This window comes from Anopheles funestus, chromosome 2RL (assembly GCF_943734845.2).
Source record: "Anopheles funestus chromosome 2RL, idAnoFuneDA-416_04, whole genome shotgun sequence".
Lineage (NCBI taxonomy): Eukaryota > Metazoa > Arthropoda > Insecta > Diptera > Culicidae > Anopheles > Anopheles funestus.
Genome location: NC_064598.1, coordinates 36,342,691 through 36,363,854, shown reverse-complemented (window position 1 = coordinate 36,363,854; position 21,164 = coordinate 36,342,691). Strand labels below are relative to the sequence as shown.

At 46.3% G+C, this 21,164-nt stretch overlaps 3 protein-coding genes across 3 annotated transcripts in view; 2 read left to right on the top strand and 1 right to left on the bottom strand.

Moving 5' to 3' along the window:
* The first annotated feature begins 1 nt into the window (after nucleotide 1).
* Nucleotides 2-7,981, top strand: LOC125760497 (uncharacterized). The gene is made up of 10 exons (XM_049420664.1): nucleotides 2-308; nucleotides 395-515; nucleotides 612-907; nucleotides 969-1,766; nucleotides 1,834-2,364; nucleotides 2,425-2,893; nucleotides 2,960-3,071; nucleotides 3,137-5,031; nucleotides 5,109-7,681; nucleotides 7,746-7,981. The coding sequence occupies exons 1-10, from the start codon at nucleotides 17-19 to the stop codon at nucleotides 7,805-7,807; spliced, it is 7,149 nt and encodes a 2,382-aa protein (XP_049276621.1). The 5' UTR covers nucleotides 2-16; the 3' UTR covers nucleotides 7,808-7,981.
* Nucleotides 7,982-8,601: 620 nt separating this feature from the next.
* LOC125760518 (ATP-binding cassette sub-family F member 2) lies at nucleotides 8,602-12,061 on the bottom strand. The gene is made up of 3 exons (XM_049420712.1): nucleotides 11,933-12,061; nucleotides 11,346-11,501; nucleotides 8,602-11,269 (listed from the first exon to the last, which is right to left on the bottom strand). Exons 2-3 carry the CDS (start codon nucleotides 11,476-11,478, stop codon nucleotides 9,558-9,560), a joined length of 1,845 nt encoding a protein of 614 aa, XP_049276669.1. The 5' UTR covers nucleotides 11,479-11,501; nucleotides 11,933-12,061; the 3' UTR covers nucleotides 8,602-9,557.
* Nucleotides 12,062-12,829: 768 nt separating this feature from the next.
* LOC125760506 (ras-associated and pleckstrin homology domains-containing protein 1) overlaps nucleotides 12,830-21,164 on the top strand; it is a 49,820-nt gene continuing 41,485 nt past the window's right edge. The window contains exon 1 of the mRNA XM_049420693.1: nucleotides 12,830-14,404. The gene's annotated coding sequence lies outside the window, so the exon portion shown is untranslated. The remainder of the gene's footprint in view (nucleotides 14,405-21,164) is intronic.

Here is a 21,164-nt window from a genome sequence, read left to right as displayed (position 1 = left end):
TAATATAAACTAATAAATGCACAATTGCCTTCTATTGATTATTGACATCCGTGTAGCAGCTGCTCGAGAGCTGTCAAAAGCGTTCGATGCAAAACCGGCGCGTGTAGAGCGTGAAAGAAACAGAAGAAGCGGCATCAATTTTTTGTATAACTTTAGTTTACCGAAATCTACCGATAGTTTAGTAAATATACACATCAGTAATATAAGCATAGGAACAATGTCGTCTGACATCAGTCTAGAGCTGGTGAATGTTTTATCGTACACGCGTGAACAAAGTGCCGTCGTACCCGAGAGTCCGGACACGGAAGGTTTGTGATTGCGGCATTCCTGCTGAAGCCAATAATACAAGAGTTGCGCTAATTTGGACCCTTTTTTGTTTGCTCTTGGTTTGTAGAGAAATGTGGCGTACTCGAAAGGAATGGAATCACGTGGTATGCCCGTGGATCCGTCCTGGAGGTGTTTAACATGAATTCCAGCTTTAAGGTTATTTCACACAATTTTCATCCATGCACCAGGTGAGCTTGTCAGCGTGTGCAATTCAAGGAGGCGGAATAACACCATGTAACCGCGGTGGGACTTCATAATTGGTGCTTTCTTTCGTGCATTTGCAGCAAATCCAAACCATGCACGGTTCAATGTGTGGAAGAAGTGGAAGCGATGGGCTGTGCCATTCTTGCCGTAGGACTACGGCTTGGTACCGAACAGTCCCAGATAGTGTTTCTGACCGTGCGTGGAGGTCGCGAGGTAGGACGGATTGATGTGCAAGAGGATGTAAAATTGTTGCGCTACGTCGACCCTAACTCTTGCTCGAACGGATTGCTGAGCAAGTATCAGGGTTGTCTTGCCGCCGGAACGGTAGATGGCAAAGTCATCTTGATCGATCTTTGCTTCAAGCGGTTGCACAATGGTAAATATGTCCAGCTGCGGTTTTTTCTTCAATCCTCATTCATACAACAATGCAATTACAGGATTTGGCAGGGAAATCACAATGAACGAATCCGGCAAGCGACAATGCCACATAGAGTTCTCGCGTGGAAACATAAAACAGTTGATACAGAATCACGAAAAGATCCAAGAGCGTGAATTGTACTTCGGATTGCAGTTGAGCCACAACGAGCAAGCTTCGGTCGAGTGTATTCTGGACATTGTGCCGCTGAAGGTGATCTGTATCGGATTCGCGGACGGTACCGTGCTTCTCTGGGATTTGGTCGACCATTCGATAATGCATCGAATATCACCGCCAACGGAAGATTGTTCTGCGGTTGCATTAAACTACGTTGAGCCCAGCGATGATCCGAAGGCTTGTCTGTATCTGTGGATATTTTACGCGCACCCCGAGGGTGCCTTTGCTTTTTTGCACATGATCATGTGCGAGGAAAAGTACAGCCAGCAGGGAACGTTTGTGTACGATCAGTTTCTGTCATGTTCATCGCGGCTCACCCTCACCAGCTACGATCCGGGAAGCGTTCCGCTGAACGTGCAAACTGTCACAAAGAAAGTGTTTCAAGAGGACGAACCAATCACGCTGAGCGTGTTGAGCTGGATGGGCTCGAACGGATTGACAACGGTGCTGGTGTTTGATCTGAACCAATGGTACAAGGCAGAGATGCCGTACGAATGCGATTGGCAGCAGGAACTGACCCACACGGTTGTGTTCCATTTGAAGGAAGAAAGCTTTCACGCCCGGCTCAACGAACGTACATTGGTGCTGTTCCGATCCATTCAGCGTCCCGAAGAACATTTCTATCCCAGCTCGCTGGCATTCGGTAAGAAATGGTTAGCCATTAGCCGGTATCACTCTTTACTAACTCTATAATATGATTCGGTCCACAGACATCATGAACTTTAACGGTATCAATCGCACCACGTACCGATGGATTGGTTTGCAAAACAAATTGCTTCAGTACCTCGAACAGGACGGTGCAAACAGTGTCATTCACCCAGCTGGACTGTATGGAATGCTGTGCCGCGCCGCTCTGTTGCCTCAGTTCCATGAACCCATATCGCCTTCCGATGGTGTTGTGAAGGAACAGCGCGAATTTGTCCTATCCCTTGGGCTGGAGTATAACTGCCACATGTTCCTGCAGAGCTGCATCGATCTGTGGGCCGACGGTAGTCACCTCGGAGCGGAACCCGAACAGGGTGTATCGCTGTCGACAGTGACGAACTGGATTTGGAATCGATCGAAGTCGCTAAAGTCGGTGTGCAATCGTATGCTCGCAGCGCTCATGACCGATCAGGCTGGCAGACGGGTTGATGCCCGAACGCAGGACGCGCTTTCGCACTGCACCCGTCAAATGAAACAGCTGGCGGAGTTGTATCGAACGATCATGACCGATTGTTTAGATTTTATACCGGAAAATGGTAAGCGGCACAGGAGGGTAGACAAAAAGGGCCAGATTAATTAATCTATTTCCCTTACAGTTCAAGAACGTCTTGCGAAGGAATCGGCAACGATTACAGCAGCTGCAGAATACCAGGACATTCTTCAGTGGCTTCTTCACATTGGCATACTACCGGAGGCGAATATATCGGATGAAGATCCAGGGGGCGAATCCTTGCTGTTGGTACCATACCCATACACACGGCTGCTGGAATTTTATCGCAAGCGACGACGCATGTTGGACGAGCAGAAAAGCAAAGCCGTTCCAGATTTATCTACTACCGGCAAACTGCTGTTCATCGATAACTATCTCGAGCGCGAATTCGATGTTGAAACCGTTTGGAAAGCGTGGCATGAAGATAGCCCCGTTAACAGACAGGCAGTCTATCCACCCAGCTCGCTACAGAAAGCGTTGCGCATTTTGCTCATTCCTGACGTACCGCTGGAACGTAAGCTCGTAGTACTTCTGTATCTGTTCATGGATGTTATAGCAGCAGTGGAGGACGAATGGTAATTTTCATTTTTTCTGTTTCCATCATTAATTGTGGACTAACGATCCGTTTTCCTTATTCGTAGCTTTTTAACTGTCGTACGACAGTTAGAGAAATTTCCACGTGTGTTCAACGTGAAGATAGGCCTGATGGAACGTGTGCGCGCATTTTGGCATCTCGATCATGGAAACGTATCGGTAAGCGTAACCGATAACGCGCTCCCTTAGTGATATTTTAAAGCTTATTATCTGTGTTTTTGTAGGAAACGGTTAACGAATTTCTTTCCCCGCTATCCACTACGATCGAATTTCCTCAATGGCATCGAGAGTTGACGGTGTCGGTTCTGTTGCGTCTGCAAGCTCCAAATCTTGCTTTGAAAGTGCTCCGAGCACCAGGCAGTCCAGTTTCACCACAACTTGAGTTAACGACCTTGGTGCAAAATAATCTCATCTCGGAAGCGTTTAGCTTGCAGCGCCGTACACCGCAACCGGATGGCCGTCAGTTGGTGTGGTTCATTGAAGCCATACTGATGGCCGGAACACCGGAAACACTGTTAGAGTTTGCGCTGAACGATGACGAAAAGCATGTGCTCCGTAGCTACCTTCGAGACTGTCCGGTGGAAACGAGCGATAGTCTAATGTTGGGACATTTGTTGCAAAATTTTGAATTTGTCGAAGCTGTTCAGTTTGTGGATCGATTGGGCCGGAAACGTAATGTGGAGGTGCAGAAAGAAATTCTCGGTCTCTATCACAACGCACTGGACCCGATGAGTCAACAGTTGGCGTATCTCACGTATCAACATCCAAATGAGCTGGAACCGAAGCTGGGACAGGGAAATGATCCTACCAGTCCAAAATCATCGGATACGCTGGAAACGCTCAGTTCCGGTTTGATACGCCATCGAGCCGATTTTCGTGTGCGCGTACTGCACCAAACCATAGCGGCTGTTAAGGAAGCTGCTATCAAGACGGGCCTGCATCACGACCGTCCGTTTTTGGACAAACCGAGCCTCGGTGTGTTCCAATGCCGGCCAACGGTACGTAGTTTGAATGTTTGCTATCCGGTACGGTTGGATCCGTCCATGAACAAGCGGCGTCAGCGGGATTGGGATGTATCGGACGAGGATCTTGCGACGGGTCGAAAACCGTCCGTTCCGCTACTGAACGAAGAGGACGGCTATGCAAATCCGCGAAAGAAGCGATACCTGGGACCGGAACCCATTACGCCCGCAAACGAAAGCACAGTACGTAGGAAGTATGCCAATTTTGAAGCTCCCGTTCCAGTGATTCCCGAGTTTCGACCGATGAAACCGAAATTCAACTTTACCGCAGCTAATTCGACACTCATATCCAGCATGGAACGGGCAGCTCACTCGGAGAAATCGACCAGTCACTCACCGAGCATTTTTCTCGTGACGCCACCGTTTGCAAAGAAACACCCAATGCAGCGCGACGTGCAGATTCGTTCCGATGCGGCAGATGCAGACGAAGCGGATGGCGATTCCTATACGCCTCCGGGAATTTTGAAGTCGAGCCAATCGTTACACGGTCGTAACAGTTCCCCGATACCACACGATCGTGTCGCAGCGGATGTGGAAGAAAAAGTGTTGCGCTTTGATTTACCCGCCGGGTCTACTGTCGGAGATTCCTGCTTGGTAGATAACACACTAAAGCTGCCGAAGGAAGAAGTGGTAACAGATGTAACAGCATCCGATGTGGTCGCGTCACCGGTCGTACGTCGGGATCTCGATTTATCGACCATCTCTAATGATGATTTCTACTCACCCGAAGTAACAATGGAACAGAGCAGTTTGCAGCAGGTGCTTGCCTCGGGAGGACCGTACGGACGTCGATCCATACACAATTCCAAATCGGACAACACCTTAACTGATGTGCCCGTGGAAGGAGCGAATAACATCGCGATCATCATTGAAGATCACTGCGAGGATGATTGCGCCAGTAAGGTGGACGCATACGAAGAACGGTCGCAAGAGGAGGAAGATATGCAAATGGAGGTGGACGAAGTAAATGTACCGCCGAATGAGAATGTTTTCTTGATCGATGATAGTGATGGAGAGCAGAGAAATGACAAACGGGATGAAATTGTGATCCTTGATGAGGAGTTGTCGAATCAACGCGAACCACTACCCGTTGCTGAGTGAGTATTGATTATGGTTTACTGACGAGTCCGAATTGTTGCTTAAACGTCCTTTCGGTTTTTTTTTATTCTTCCAGGGATGAACGTCTGCCAACTTTCATGCAAGAGATGGAAAACAATCTTGGTGTGTTAATGGCTGAAAGGCAAGATCATCATACGCAGGATGAATCTCAGGAAAGCGATGACATGGAAGAAGAGAGTATCGTAGATATCACAGATATGATGTTTGATGACGTGTTGGAGCTGGCTGCGGATGATGAGGTGGAGGAGGAAGAGATAAATTATGAGGAGTACGAACAGGCAGAGATATTAGAAGAATCAGTGGAAGAAGATGAAGATGTTTCGGCAGATGGGTCGGCAGAGGATGAGCAGGATACAGAGGAAAGCGATAACCAAGATATAGATGGTGATGATAATGATGAGAATGAGGACGAAGATCAGGATGAGGACAGTGTACTAGAAGTGATCGATCTAAGTGATGAGGAAGATGCCGTTGGACCGAATCCGGAAAGCAATAACCATCAAGAAGGAGAATTTGTCTTCAGTTCTTCGGAATCTTCTTCATCGTCGTCTTCCGATGGCGGTGATGGCGATATGCAGCCATCGGGTGCCGCTCTGATGAATGTAGCGGAACAAGCTGAGATTGAATCGCACAATCTTGATGACGGCGGTGATCCACAGGAATGGCAATACGCGGAGTATGCGCGACATTCAGATCCAAACGTAGAAAATCTGTACGATCACGACATTGTGCTGGCTACTATTGATGAACTGCATCAAGAAGAAGCGTTAGCGAGAACAACTCCTGATGATGCTTTGGGTTACATTCAGGTCCCTACCACATCTTCCTCAACCCACCGTACCGAGGGTGAAGGGTTGACTGCACCGGAAGGTGATGGAGAGGCAGAATCTTCCGAGGTGGAAGATTTATCTGTGCCTCAGCAAGAAGCGGACGTCGCGAGCGGTACCGTTGCTGCGCGGGATCTTTCGGTCGCAGGTGGTGAACAGTGGCCAGATAATGTGGCCAGCTCTAGCTCGAGTGTATCTACCGCTGTTTCATCGGTCAATGCATCAGCACCGGTGGCGAGTGTTGCACCGAGCGCAACCACAACATCCTCTCCTACATCGCCAACAGCACCAACGCAGGAGAAAGTGTTTGGTCAACCCAAGAACGCGCACGAGCTAGAAGTTCCGGCAATGAATTTGTCGGTCAAACCGGATGAAGCCCATGGTTCCAGTCGCAAGAATAGTAAGGGTGAAGAAAATGGCCTTACGGAAGACGCGCGTGCGCTTAACCTATCTGCTGGACAGCAAGAACTGGCCGATCAGGGTGTCGGTGCAGACGATGAAAATGTTAGCAGCAATCAAGAGGAAGAGAATGAGGACAAACAGGTTGCTAGTGGTGAGGAGCAGAGTGATGGAGAAGCAAATGTTCCCGTCCGCGATGTACAGGAAGCGCAATCATCGGATGAGACAAAGCCAGAAGGAGTGGAAAGTGAGGAAATGGAAGTTGATTTACGAGTATCGGAGGATGAAGCAACACACGAAAGCCCCGCCAAGCATCCCGCAAAGGAGGAACACGAGGAACCGAGTGTATCTGGAACAATGACGAATCCTGTAGATCAGAAAGAAGCAACAGATCAGGCAGGTAAGGAAAATCAACACGAGGAAGCCACTCCACAGGAAGACACTTTGAGGCAAGCATCCAAAAGTGCTCAACAGCATTCATCGCTTCACGACGAAGCAGTAGCCTCAACTTCGACACCGCGCACGAACGTTAAAACGCGGCTTATGGCAGCGTTGGAAAAATCAGCCACCGCAGTCGAACAACCGCATACACCGACGAGACGGCGCGGCATCCGTGCAACATCGGTGGCAGCGGAAACAACGAATGTTTCACTTTCACCGATGCTGTCTCGCAGTCGGCGCTTTACATCGGCAGACAATCTGAGCGGCACTCCGGAGCCAACGTTGCCACTCACTCCGCGACGTTCGACGCGAGCTGCGTCGCTGGTAAAAGAACTGTTTTCCGGCAGTGGCACGCCACAGAAACGGTCACGCCGTACGTCGCAAGCATCCAGCGAACATCCCGAATCCGTCGCAAACAGTCCAACGAAAGAGTCCGTGGATGAACAGCGGGAACCTTCGGAACGATCGTTTGCAAGCTCCACCGCAAGCAGCACGCGTCGTAGCATGCGCACCAAAAAGGGTTCTAAAGCGCTACCACCACCGGAATCAACCGCTGGTCCGTCGGAAACTCAACCAGCAAGTGGTCCAATGTTGTCCGAATATTCCTCGAATCGTCGACTCACCCGGCACCAGCTGGCCGTGTTGGAAAAGTCGATGGAAACGATTGGATCAAGTGGCACAACTCGTCGGACATCGGTGGACCGCCGCAGTCATGATGTGACTGATGTCGGTGACAGTGAATCGGAATCGATCATTTCGAACGTAAGCAATCAGTCATCGGTCAGAACCACACGTTCGCGCACCAGTCGTACCACGACCACACGCTCCAAACGTGGAGGCAGCAGTAAGCGAAATGATCAACCAGGCGATGATCAACATGCAGATTCGGATTCCGATCAATCGCTGGTGTACGCGAACAGTCTGCGATCCGCGATGGGTTTGGAACCGATTGCGGAAGAAAGTAAGCATTCGCTCGCGTTACAGCGCTTTACAGATGTTTCTAATCTATGTTTTGTTTGTTCTAGGTGAATCTAATCCAACTTCCACACGGAAACGCCGTGGACGGCCACCGAAAAATACGAAGTAATGCGAACACGTACGATAAGAGCAAGCGCAATAGCATGGCTCAAATAGAAGCAGTCGAGATCGTCCTATCGCGATAGCAGTATTCGCGGTGCGTGTAAAATACATAATATATTTGGCCATTAGCCATTTAAGAATGGGTGTATTTTGTTGATTCTAGAATAAATGTGTTTTTTTTTGTGTATCTCTCACACTACGCGGAATAATTGAATTTATTTGAGAAGAAAAAGAGAAAAAACGACAAAAATTTCGTTGTTCTTCGGTGTTGCTTTCAAAATTAACATTAGAGATTTCAATGCTCGCAGCGGATGCAAGGAGGGATAAGAAGCTAACAATCGACGCAAATCGACCACATTCTTACGGAATACTCTTCTCGGACATAATCGACGTAGGAGCATGCAGAAGAGCATTTGTAGGCTGAACCTATTACCAGGAAAATTAAAAATTCAACAGAAACATATCTTGTCAAACTTACAATCTCCTGTATATTCACATCCAATGTTACTTGAAGTATTCTAGGATTCCAGGACAAAGGACATCGGTCATTGCACATCGCTCACAAGAAATTGGATTTTCTCGTTCAGATAGTTGGGAGTGTAATATTCAAGAGATGTAGAATCCATTCCCGTATCAGCGAATTAACATTGCAATAATAATTTCCTACAAAATCCTCAAAACCATTTCCTTTGATAACCCTAATGCAAGGCGGCTCGCATTCAAGGGCCAGTACGTTTTCTTAAATTTCGTTTCTCATCATTTTCAGATTCTCAATGAATAGCAAAACGACTCAAATCCATATCCCTTTGTAGTATCCTTGTGTTCTAAGAAGAAATAAAAAACAAATTTTGGAGCATTAAAGGGTGAAGATAGTAGGGAAAAAGGGAGGACAGTAAGAACCAGAGAAGAGAGTTGAAAAGGAGGGAGAGAAAAACATACATGGATACAATTTATTGCATTTTCTATACGTTTATGCATAATTATAATGTTGGTGTGTGTGTGTCTGCGTTTGTGTATAAGATAGTTTAAAAAATATAAACCACAGTAGAGCAATACATAGTTCAATAAATTACCAATTACGTACCGTTACTTCGTCCTGATCTTGTGGCGTTTTTTGTTTTCTCCTAACACACGCGCACGTGCTGCTTCCTATCAATGTAGCTGTTTGCGACGCATTGTTGAATTTTCTTTTCGTTTTTGTTTTTGTTTCACTGTAGCGGCATACAACAATTGTTTGTTATCTAGAAATCTGGGCTGAATCTTTCCATGGATTGCGTGGGTTAAACTAAAGCCCTTAGGATGATGGTTTGTAAGATTTGGTTGTGGTTTGTGTTGCACGGTTTTTGTTTTTTTTTTTCATCTGTTGGTTTGCTAGAATTTTATCGTGATTTCTCTTGCGTAAAAGCAGTGCTTCAACAAGTTGGCTAGTACTATTACAGTTTGCTGCATTTTGGTCGCACTCTGGCGTTCTTGTGTTATATTGTAGATTGATTAGTGTTTTATAGGGGATGGAAAAGGAGTAGTTTTGTTTTCAAATGAAGTGCGAAAGAGCACCCTCCAAAATGGGAGAGGAAATCTTGGGATTTCCTTTTCCGGAGCGTGAATTTATGAACTGTTCCCAGCATCATGAAATGAATTAAAATGTTGTATGAACTGTACCCACGAGCAAGTTCATCGTTTAGAGAAGCAATGATAGGGATGAAAGTGAAGGAAAGGAGTTGCCCTTCTTTTGGGTGCCCATCCGGACCAGATACGCCTCATTTTCCCGCTGCGTTCGCAATTCGGGCTTCCTTGGCAATGTTCTTCTTCAGATGCTCCTTGTAGTCGAGAATGTTCCCGTTCCACTTGGTGACCGTGCCCTTCTCGCACACCCAGATCTCTTCCGCCACCTGGTTAATCAGTCGGAAGTCGTGACTAACGAGCACCAGGCCACCTTCGAAATCGTTAATCGCTTCCGCTAAGGCATCGATCGTTTCCATATCCAAATGATTCGTCGGTTCGTCCAGCAGCAGCAGGTGGGGTTTCTTCCAGGCGAGATAAGCGAACACTACCCGGCACCGTTGCCCATCGGACAGCTGCCGTATCGGGCATACCTGCTGACGGCCCGTTAACCCGTACCGACCAATGATCTTGCGCATTTCCTCACGCTCCACCACCTCCGGGAAGCTTTTCAGCATGTAATCGAGCGGGCTAGCGTCCATGTCGAGCAGTTCGTGCAGATGCTGATGGTACCGGGCGATGCGCAGATGGGAATTCTTACGGATCATACCGGCCGTCGGTACGAGATCACCGTACAGTAGCTTCAGCAGCGTACTCTTACCCGCACCGTTCGGACCGACCAGTGCAAGTCGCGTGTCCAAATCGATGCCGAATTCGAGATTTTTGTAAATGTACGGCGTCACATCGTTATACCGGAAGCTAACGTTCTGCACCATAATCACCGGTGGTGGAATGGTACCGCACGACGGGAAGCAAAAGTTGAGCTGCTTCTCGTCCACCGCCTTCTCCGTCAGTCCCTGTGCCACCATCTTCGCGAGCGTCTTTTCCTTCGATTGTGCCTGCCGGGCGAGCTTGGCCGAACCGTGCCCAAACCGTGCGATGTAGTTCTTCATGTGTGCGATCTGATCCTGCTCCCAGTTGTACTGCTTCATCTGGTTCTCCAGCAGCTCCAGCCGTGTCTTTACAAACTGCTCGTAGTTACCGGTATAGTACTTCAGCCGCTTCTGCGTCATGTGGATGATGTTCGTACAGACGCCGTTCAGGAAGTCCTGCGAGTGGGAAATGATCACCAGGATGCGTTTGTACGTCTTCAGCTCCTCCTCCAACCACACGCACGCATCCAGATCGAGATGGTTGGTCGGTTCATCCAGCAGCAGCAAATGCGGCTTCACGTACAGCGCCCTTGCCAGTGCGATGCGCATTCGCCAACCGCCGGAAAATTCCTTCGCCGCCTTTGCCTGCATCTCCTTGGTGAAGCCCAAACCGTGCAGAATGCGGGACGCTTTCGCTTCCGCCTGGTCGGCCGACATCTCATCCAGCCGATCGTAAATATCCATCAGCTGCTCCTGCGCTTCGTCATCCTCCTGGTCGACAAGCGCATCGGCCATCTTCTCCAGCTTGATACGCTCCTCGTCCACCTCCATGACGCACTGGATGGCGCTTTTCGAGCTAGCCGGAATTTCGCGCGTCAGGTGGAATATATCAATATGGTCCGGGATGGCCACCTCGCGATTGCCAAGCACCGACAGCAGGGACGATTTGCCACATCCGTTCGCTCCGAGCAAACCGTACCGCCGGCCACAGTTCAACTCGAGCATCGTGTCCTGCAACAGCTCACTGCCGAAGAAGGTGATCGAGAAGTTGGAGAACTTGATGTCACGCGATCGCGGATGCACAGCCAACGACCCGGTGCAGGCACGGGCCTCCGAATTGATCCGTGCTTCCTCATCGAGCTTCGCACACAGTGCCTCTGTGGAAAGGCAAACGATTGTCGTCTGTAATGCTGGCGTGTGATCTCATTCCCATACAAATGGATGTCCACTTACCTTCCTCGGTCAGCTCGGTGGAAGCAGCGTCACCATTCGTACCACCGTTTGCAATCTTCTTGTCATCCTTCTTTACGTTCGTTACCGGGATGCTTTTCTTGTTGCGGCCCTTTTGCTTCTTGTCCGGTGCCATTGTGTTGTACGGGTGGGTTAAAACTGGACGGAAGAAGAAAGAGACGTCAGAGATCAACACTCATGCACACACACGCACGAACGAACGCAGCCACACACTAGCGGATATGGTCAAAAAATTCCGACGGACAAAAGTGGGTTAAACAGTTTCGTGAGCGATGAAGTGTAACGGGAGCAAGAATTTCTTCGACCGTGTGTCGTGGCGCATCGAGTTTGAGGTGGACGAACAACCGTCAACGTATTTTTGAACAAAAATTTCACAATACTTCAATCAAGACGCGATACGGACGAGCCGTAATTTGCATCCGCAATTGCTGCACCGAGGTGCGCATATGAATTGATCGATGAGGCAAAATGCAACGTAAATCAAATTGCAACTGCACAGCACAAAATGGGGCGCAAGTTTTAGGGCATGATGGATTACAGATAGTTGCTACTTGAGTAAGGAATTCTACCTGAAAATTAGCTTTTTAACACTCGTTTATATTTTTCGGCCTGCACAACACTTGACAATTGCGAAAGAAGGATTTTTTCTGCGCGCGGCGGCATCAAAAAAACACATGTTTTTTGACAGCTGCATTCGGGCGCACAGTGGCTTTTCTTTGGCACCCAAATGTTTGACAACGTGTAAAACAAATTTGCTTAAAAACCAATTAAATACCTAATATGAAATTAGTTTGTTCATACAATCGTTGTTGTATGGTATGAATTAAAGCCCTAACTACAAAGATCTGATGAACAAATGTAGCTAACCCAGAGGGTTGTGGTTTTGTGGCCGATCAAACACGGAAATTTCAATTTTATTTCTTGAAAACGTGATTGAAACTGAAATATTTATCTCATATTTTACAAGATAACTTATTGAATCCATTGAATCCATTATTTGTGAGAACTTTAATTAAAAAAATAACTGGTTTTCATTCTATTGTTTGCATAGTTGCAGAATATTCTTCTAGATGGCGCTATGAAACATTAATAATTAGGCAGTGCTCTAGCTCTGCCTTGATGCATTTAACGTACGTGTTGGTTGTTTTAATATATTATTTCTTTTCACTGGTTTATTGTTTTCATTCGCTTGGATGGAAACAATGCACCATAAGCTTTGATTAATATATATCTGCATTACCCATGTAACAATGCTTACAAAATATACGCACGTTGATGTAAACATTTGTTCAATGTAGTGCATTTGCTAGAGCAGTGCCTCAGGGTCTGTTCGTTACTTCACAGCATGAATAAACATAAAAGGAGAGAGCGAGAAAGGAAGAGTGAGAGAGAAACTTTTCCTAAACTTTCGAGAGTACATACGAATCGCTCTTTGCTCTCTCTCTCTCTCTCTCGTTCCAACTGTAGAAAAGGGGATATTTTACTTCGGAGAAAAACGCTTTTCCAACATTTTTGCGCGCCTCCATCCAAATGTCAGAGGATCCATCTGCAGCTTCTTTTACCAGCAAAGATCAATAAATGTAAATTGTTTGCAAAATCCTTGTGTGAGTTCTAAAAGTGAACGCAGCATTTTGTTAAGAAATAAACAAATTCATACTTCCGAAAGGTATAAGGGTTTTGTTATGAGTGTCCAAATGCCGTCAGTTAATTTTTGAACCCTGTATTCGCCAAATGTGCTCCCCAGTAGGGGTTGTTTGCATACGCGAGAGAGAGCATATCTCTCAAACCAACGTTGGCTCTCGATGCGTGCGGGCGTGCGTTGTCTGGTGTCCGACAATGTTGTGAGTGTGAAATGTTGTTAGTTAAACCGTAGCCCTACCGCAACCAAGTTGTGTTTTAAAGTGTGTTAAAGTCTTTTTTTTTGGTTTGGAAAACGGTGCATCTTGGACTTTGCGGGCACAAACCCACCGCCCCATTTGCATATGGCCAGGGTGTGGAACAGCTCCATTGTTGCCCCGTAGCGTACATCCAGCAAACAACACGATACTGCCGGATTAGAACCGAAAGGGGAGTCTCCCGTGTGTTTTTTTTTGCAGTAAAAAATAGCAAGTGTGCGTATTGTATCCAGCAGAAAGGTGAAAAGAGCGTATCAAGTCTCCGCTCCTCAAAGAACCAAGTGGGTGAACAAGTGGAGTTTCCGATTGCAGATTTCCACGTTTGGCAACACACCCGACAACGAATGGATAGATACAGATCCGTCCCGTTTCATTGTGCATTGTCTGTCGTTGGTTTTCTGCGGTGCTTGGTGTAGAATTTGGAGATAGGTACCTTCTTTGAACTTTCTTCACGGGTGTGCTTCCAGCAGCGACGAACGTCAGGAAATAAAACCCTTTCTGAATGACATCACCAGCAAAGGAAGCTATGGAATGGTGCACACAACTTCCGCAACAATGCTCACTTGGATGATGTACCGCGCCAACCAGATTGTTTCGTAAGCATCGTACAACACCAGACGTGGACGGGACGAAGCGGTGGAGTGAGTGATTCGATTCGACTACCACACAAGATAACAAGGCTAGCTGTCAAAATAGTAATCATTGCCGGAGTAGGTGCCGGAATTTGCCGGTTCTGACGCACGATGATAAGCGGCATGAGAGTAAGGGCGAGCGTACTGGTGCTTCCTCAACATTTATCCGGTTTTCCACTGTACGGTGGCAGTAGCGATATCGTTCGTTCCTGATTGTACGATGATCTCGTCCTGCGGTGTTTCATAGTGTACGTGGTGTGCAGCTGTTGTACGTGCGCATCCTTTCTTCGTAGTGTAGTGTAGAAGCGAGCGCCTCTAGGGCCCTCTAGGATAGAGAATTCAATCGATAAGATTGTTAAGTGTACAAGTGATCACTGCCGATAAAGAAGTGGAAGTGTTTTTGTGATACCTGCCCGGCAAGAAGAAGTGGGCCAGTTTGAGCTTCAGTTTCGATTTCATTCGGTGTGGCTGTTCCACAGGATTGCAGCTTCCACGTGATTGGGAGTAACGTGTGGTAAGTGATTTCAATATTATTCGAAGTCTTCCAGTTTGTCCTGTCCCTGTACTTTATGCGTCCAGATTTTTGCCGTTGCGTGGGAGAGTTGTTTGGTTTTTTTTTACTGTTTGTGGGTTGTTTCATGCACCAAAGGTGCAGTGTTGTGCATTCACGACCACGCTGGAACCATATGGCTGTGTACGACCGTATCTGCAGCAACCAAACCCCTCTGCCAGATTGCTGTGGCGCGTGTGGGCCGATTAATGGGAATGGTGTTGTGGCCGCGGCCACTAGAGAATGAATAATCGCCGTGGTTTGATGAGTAGGTGTGAAAGCGCTGGAGAAAGGAATCGAACAAGATGGGTACATTACTGGGAGGAGGAATGTGGAAATGTCTGGCCTCAAAACGCCAATCGGACACAGTCGAATTGATCGGGTTCGGATCGAAGGAAGAAAGGAAGAAACAAAGCATAAAAAAGAATAAAACGCTCAAGTTCGAGATGTAACTGCATCCAACTGCAACTGATGACCGCCACCACCACCACCAGGGCATCCACCAGCCACATTCACATCCCACACGGGATCGGTTCGGGTGCGCATCGGGAGGTCTAAACAGGATCATACGTTAGCACCATGGGGAGCATCCGTTTAACGTGACGATGAGTTGTCCATCAGACAAATTTCATCTTCGCTCGTGGTTAGAAGCAAACGTTAGACCAGCTACCAGTGCCGGGACACTTACGAAGACTCCACAAACACCAAACGAGAGAGTCATTCGGTGTTGAAAATGATGGCACTTTAATGAAATTATCAACTTCATGTTAGTGGCGTTGGGTTTTTTGGAGCCGAAATCTTCCTGTGCGATCGTGCGAGATATTTTGATTGGAAACATTTTTATTGGATACTTCCACATGCCATGCATTCATTCTCCTGATCGCCCGATTTCCAAAACAGCTGAAGCTCTGCGGTCATCGTGTTTTTTTTGTGTAATGAATTTTTCATGAGATCAATAAATATTTTTATCACCTTTTACTGCTGCTGTTGCTGCTTTCCGTGAACAAAAAGAATCCGGCCCATCGGACAACCCAGGTCAAAGAACATTTGCTTTATCAGCAAAACGGGTCCGAAAGATTGGCATCTCAATTAAGATGAAATCTTCGTTTTTTTTATTTTCGAAGACGATCGTAAAGATTACGCCAGCTAAACAATTCGCTCTAATAAGAGACGTCGAAAGTGTGGACAAGAACTTCAATCGCGTTGTACTTGTGATCGGTTCTATTAGGCCCTTTGTTATCGTATTTAAGATATGTATTCGTTCACAAAATATTAGCCTAACTAGACCATATTACCCTCACTTCTCTCGTAATAAAAAAACTACAACTTGATCTACAACCGCTCATTAAACGCTTCGCTGCGCCACTGTAGGAGTGGTTTTTTTTCTTTAACTCATCACTTTATTGCCCTATTGCCAGCTGTTTAGATTTTGTGAAAGCATTCTACCAGGCGGTACCGGGCGATATAACGGCTTGTCAAACGGTGGTTAGCACGTTGTTTGTTTTATTTCTAAATAACAAACCATTCCCGACGCTTATCACTCAACGCTTGCGGCACGTTGAAGCCGATGATAGTTAGACACAGTTGTTGGGAGTTTTTTTTTCATTTCTTTGACCATGCACCCACGGGTGACGTTAAGGTGATAGGGAAGTAGCTTGTTTTTTTTTTGCTTCCCCAAGAAAACCAAACCACCCGTTCGAAACGGAAAGAAATGAAGAACATATCACCTCACATTCCGTGAGGTTTTGCACGTCGTCCAGGTCCAGGTTTACAAAACGTTCTGGGTGGGCCTCATGCCTCATTTGGACCGAGTAGAGGTTTAACGCTGTTGGTTTTGTTTGTACACATCCTTCCCGTGTTTCCCACAAAGTGGTGCTAGTGGTGCGGGATGAATTAAGGTTACTCGATAGCAGTTCCAGCAGTTGTTCACCTTTGCTCCGATAATGGAGAACTGATGCGTACCGTGTTGGGCCTAAAAGTTCCAACGGAAAAATGTATTAACACATCAGCATGATCGCTTCGGTCTATTGGTTATCGTTATAGCCAACCTTGACGTGGTCGTTATCGGACTTCAATCGAACAGCATACGGACGAGATTCGGTCACACTATCACACCGCGTCAAAAGAGCGCCAAAGACCCTTCGGAAGCACTGGGAAACACGTTTTCATCGGTCCGGTTTCCTTTGCCGGCGGCTTAACCGTGCGCTCGTAAGTAGCTTAAATCCGTGGCAGATTTTGGGGACAGTTAGAGATCATCAAAAGCTGATCGGGGAGCAGGAAAGATGGCGACTCATGGTGAATTCCGGTTTTTTGTTTTGGAAACTCACTGTACGGTGGCGATTGATCAACCGCTCTAGGGCAGGTTGATTGGCAAAATGTGTGTATGTGGAGCTGGGCACGCTTTGTAGGTCGCTTACCGTGAAGACCTCTCCATGTTGGAACACCATCTTGGATTAGCATTCCAAAGCGTGCACACCGTTACAAGTCCCTATTGTAGCGAAATGCACCGATTTGGCAGTCGGGAAGCACGCTCACGCTAAATTTCCCACCACAGAGAGTGATCTTGTCAACGAGATGTGCAATATTTGTACAGTTTTTAGGCCACGCCGGTGAAATTGATTACCATATGATGTAGTGAACTTTTTTTCTCTCTCTCCCTTACCTCATTTACATTTGTGTGGCACAGGCACAGGACGGCAATGTGTTTCTCGGCAAAAGCGTTTGGTCTAGGCGCTTGGTTGCATTAAACCATTTTCTCCTCGCCCGGTTTCTACAACCGCGCGGATGATCGTGCTACATGCTACCAAACGACCAGCATAATACCTTACGTGTAAGTGAACCGAATCCCCATGCTCACGACAACAGTGCGCGGGGAGCCATCCGTTTGGGTAGGTGTCACACCGAGTGCTTGCTGCAACCGTCCCTTCTACCTTCCCGTACCCGGCCACCCGTCCGCTAGGCCCTTTCCGGCGAATCGATCGTAACGAACCTCATTTTCCTAAGGACCGTTTGTCTACTTCAAGATCTACGTTCGTGAAGCGGTAGACCTAGCTACCTAGCATGCCGTGGGTATATGTACGTGTGGCTTAACTCTCACCCGCCTTTGGAAGCTTCATAGCTATCGTTTGAAGGCTTTGCAAAGGCGAAACATCGCCAAGAGTACAGTGTTGGTCACACCATTTGGCAAATCTTCATACACGATTTTGGTATAAATTCGTAACCGCAAATGTTTGTGTGTAGTAAGAGCAGATAATTGTTATTTAATTTATACTGTTCCGCTTACAACTGATTTGTTGGTGTAAAACACGCCAAAATTAAATCGACAAATTGTTCTTTTCGACGCTGGTGTTTCTTGTTGTTTTTTTTCTTGTGCGATAATACAAAAACGTGCAATTGTTATGAAAGATCGGTTTCGATAAGCACGCGCGTACTGACGAATCGCGTTTCGTATCGGGAACATTACAGAAGGCCATTAGTAGGAACAAGCAAATTTAATGCAAAACTGTTTGACAAATTAACGGCGCTGATAAGCGGTACAAGGTTAGATGAAAATTTGAAACGGTCATGTAAAACGGATGACCAAAAGCTGGGAATGGAATGTGTTCTATTGATGTGGAACTATGAATCATCTATTGAGGTGGAACGCAAAGTGGGCTTATGGCTGTAGTTTTCAGTATTTTTTTTTTTCATTGATATACAGTTTTGCAAATATAAATACAGAGACAACACAAACGACTATGAGAGCAATAGGAACAATTTATTTGTTACTTAAAATGCTTCTTACTTTTGTGATCGTACTTCACAGATGGTAAAATTAGTTATGGTAAAATGTGCTTTAATTATGATATCATGTGCTTCGATTTCATTTCGTCTGATTTCATTTTCTTACCATCTAAGGCCGTTTAGATGCCAAGTGCTTCGATTGTTGTCATAGTCGTTTGTGTTGTCCTATCATCTAAGAAACCCTGTAAGATACGGATGTCAGCTTCATTTGCTGCCATTTTGTTAAAAAAAAACTTGTTCGTTTTCTTAACTACAATTCGATTTATTTATAGGTCCATTGGGAAAAAAAACATTTAAAATCGTTAATCTTACCAAAAACGACTTTTGATCTAAATCATGCAAATTTATTTTTTTTTTTCACTGTTAACTTGTTTAGTAAAACGATCATTTGATATACAAGCGAATACAAACGAAAACAAAGAAACATTCTCTTCGCTTTACGCTGCATTTGACACTGCACACATTGCACACATTTCGTATGCAGCGTGAAGAAATGTGCAACCCATACTGTCGCCGTCGTACCATAATTTATTGTAGATCAAATTGTTGCTCCACCAACGGCTCAACGGCAGCTGTACGGCGCATGCATGCTAATTGTGTGACGCATACTGTGCGCTGTTCTCGAACGGTGCCAGTGTGTCGCATTAACAAAAGGGAAGGGATCGAGCTGATCAGCCGTTTATATTTTTCCCTCGGTCCAGCGCAGTACCATCGATCGATTGCGATACGAGCGCGGTGTAAGGGTTTTGCATGCTTCTTTTTCATCTCATTTGCTCCACCGCAACCCCACGGGAGAAGTTGCACGCTTGATTATTGTTATTGCTCATACGTTAGCATCCCACCCAGCAAAACACCACCCAGCACCGTTCATTTAGTTCACCGTTCCACGATCATAGCGCCCAATCGAACTTCACGGACTGGTCTGCTCGCCAAAAAACCAAAAACCATCCACCAGAAGAGAACCCCCGGCGCAAGAGAGTGGGAGCACACCGTGTCGTTAGCATTCGGTCACGGAAAGCGCACGGAATGAGCTTCGAACTCGCGGCATATACACGCGTGTTCGCCAACCGTCCCGACTCTCGACGTTGAGATTATTTTATTACTTGTCGCGGCTACAGCCAACCCCCAAACATCCCCAAACATCCCCTTATGGCCCTTCACGCAGCACAAAACCAACTTGAAAGTGTGTGTATTTTTGTGTGGTAGTATTGCTTGATTCCTTCCTAAAAGCTGCGCGAACACGAGCCTTTGCGCTTTTTGCGTATGTAGATGAGTGTGTCGTACGGTGGGGCGTTAATGTGTGTAGGCAGCGTGTGTGTAGTAAAAAGGTAGTGAGGAAGAGGTGCAAGTGATGGAGACGCAAAAAAAACGAAACATTAAAATAGGCTTCAGCCGAGAAGAAACCAACCATAGACCAAAGGAGAGCCTCCAACATCCAAACCAGACGCTCCGGGAATGATACGAAGGGTAGTGTGGAAAACGGGGAAAAGCGGATGGTGGATGAGATGGCAAAGAAAGATGGTTCAATGGTCGATTCGTCTCTAAGTGCACCGCGAATACTTCATGCTTCACACCCGGCCCCCCCAAAATGAACCGGTCCAGTATAAACACGACAAAGCGGAAGACTTTTGTTTGACCGCGGGTATGAATCGCGACTTGGAAGTGGTTGAAGCATATGAGAATGTTTGGCGTTCAATTTACGTACACTAGCGGGCAGCATGATGATGCCAATCGATACGGCGGAACAAAGCGGTCACAGGGCCTGGGAATAAGTCGGCGCAGTGAAAGATTGCCGGACATTTGGGACTTTTTTGGGGGCTAAAGTTGAAGTTATGATTATATCATTTGGGAACTCATCATTCAAATCCAACATGGGACGGATCATCGGTTGGGTTGGGGTTTGGGGTTGTGTTTATACAAAGCTGAACCATTAAATTTTAAACAACTTCTCTTGTCATAAATATCGTGCACCTTCATCGGATTGTCTTCCATCCGTGAGCATTTCCTGAAAAAAAGAAGGGGCGCCTTTTTGATGATTTGGTAAAGGCACGTTTTCGAATTTGTAGTTTCACAAGATAAAACACACAATCGACAACAAAACCAACACTCGATCGGTTCGATATCGGACAAACCAGACAGTTTACAATTTATGATGACAGAACAATAAAAGGTAAGAAGAAATGGTAAGCGTAGGCAGCAAAGAGCGAACAAATAAACTTGCAAAACAAATCGGCAGTGTTAGCAAAACCGAACTAATGAAGAAGAAAAACGCTATAAAACCATCGGCAACAGAATAGAAGATAACAATAGGAAAGAAAATGAAAAACAGAAACGAAAGGAATGAAATCAACGATCGTAAGATGAAGCACACAAAACATTGCCGAAAAGAGATAAGAAAAGAAACAAATAAATATGTAAGAAATGCTTTGATGATGCTAAAGTATGCGAAATCAAGATGATAACAATAAACTTGGCAACAGAACAGGAAAGGAAAACACAAAACTAGAGCGATTGACTTTCGTGTGTGTGTGTGTATGTCTGAGCGGGAACGAATGGGAAAGTAACAAAGGAAGGGAAAAGAAATAACGAATGAGAGTCACAAAAATTAGAAACCATGTCATGCAGATTACCCCCGGCCTCGGTTCGGGAATAAATTGAAAGTGTGTGTGCTTCAGGGATTAATTTTATCGGCCATATATTTATATTTTACCGATCTTTTCTAGTCTGTCTCGCGCATTCGCGTGTTTGCTGAGCGATGTTTAAACACAGCGAGAAACAGGGGACGATGGCTGTGTAATGTTTAGCTTGTTTTGGATTTGGATTTAGATCATTCACAAAAGTTGGACCGTTCGCGTCGTGCGAACTCGTCGAGACGGAAATGCACTTTATGGTGATGGCCGCCGATGCAATGTTTCTTTTTCTTTCTTCTTTTTTTTTTACG

Coding starts and splice junctions, on each gene's coding strand:
- LOC125760497 (XM_049420664.1), top strand. CDS start 17: ATGCACAATTGCCTTCTATTGATTATTGACATCCGTGTAGCAGCTGCT. Junction 2,365..2,424: donor AGATTTTATACCGGAAAATG/GTAAGCGGCACA, acceptor TTTCCCTTACAG/TTCAAGAACGTCTTGCGAAG. Junction 5,032..5,108: donor GAACCACTACCCGTTGCTGA/GTGAGTATTGAT, acceptor TTATTCTTCCAG/GGATGAACGTCTGCCAACTT.
- LOC125760518 (XM_049420712.1), bottom strand. CDS start 11,478: ATGGCACCGGACAAGAAGCAAAAGGGCCGCAACAAGAAAAGCATCCCG. Junction 11,270..11,345: donor CACCGAGCTGACCGAGGAAG/GTAAGTGGACAT, acceptor GCCTTTCCACAG/AGGCACTGTGTGCGAAGCTC.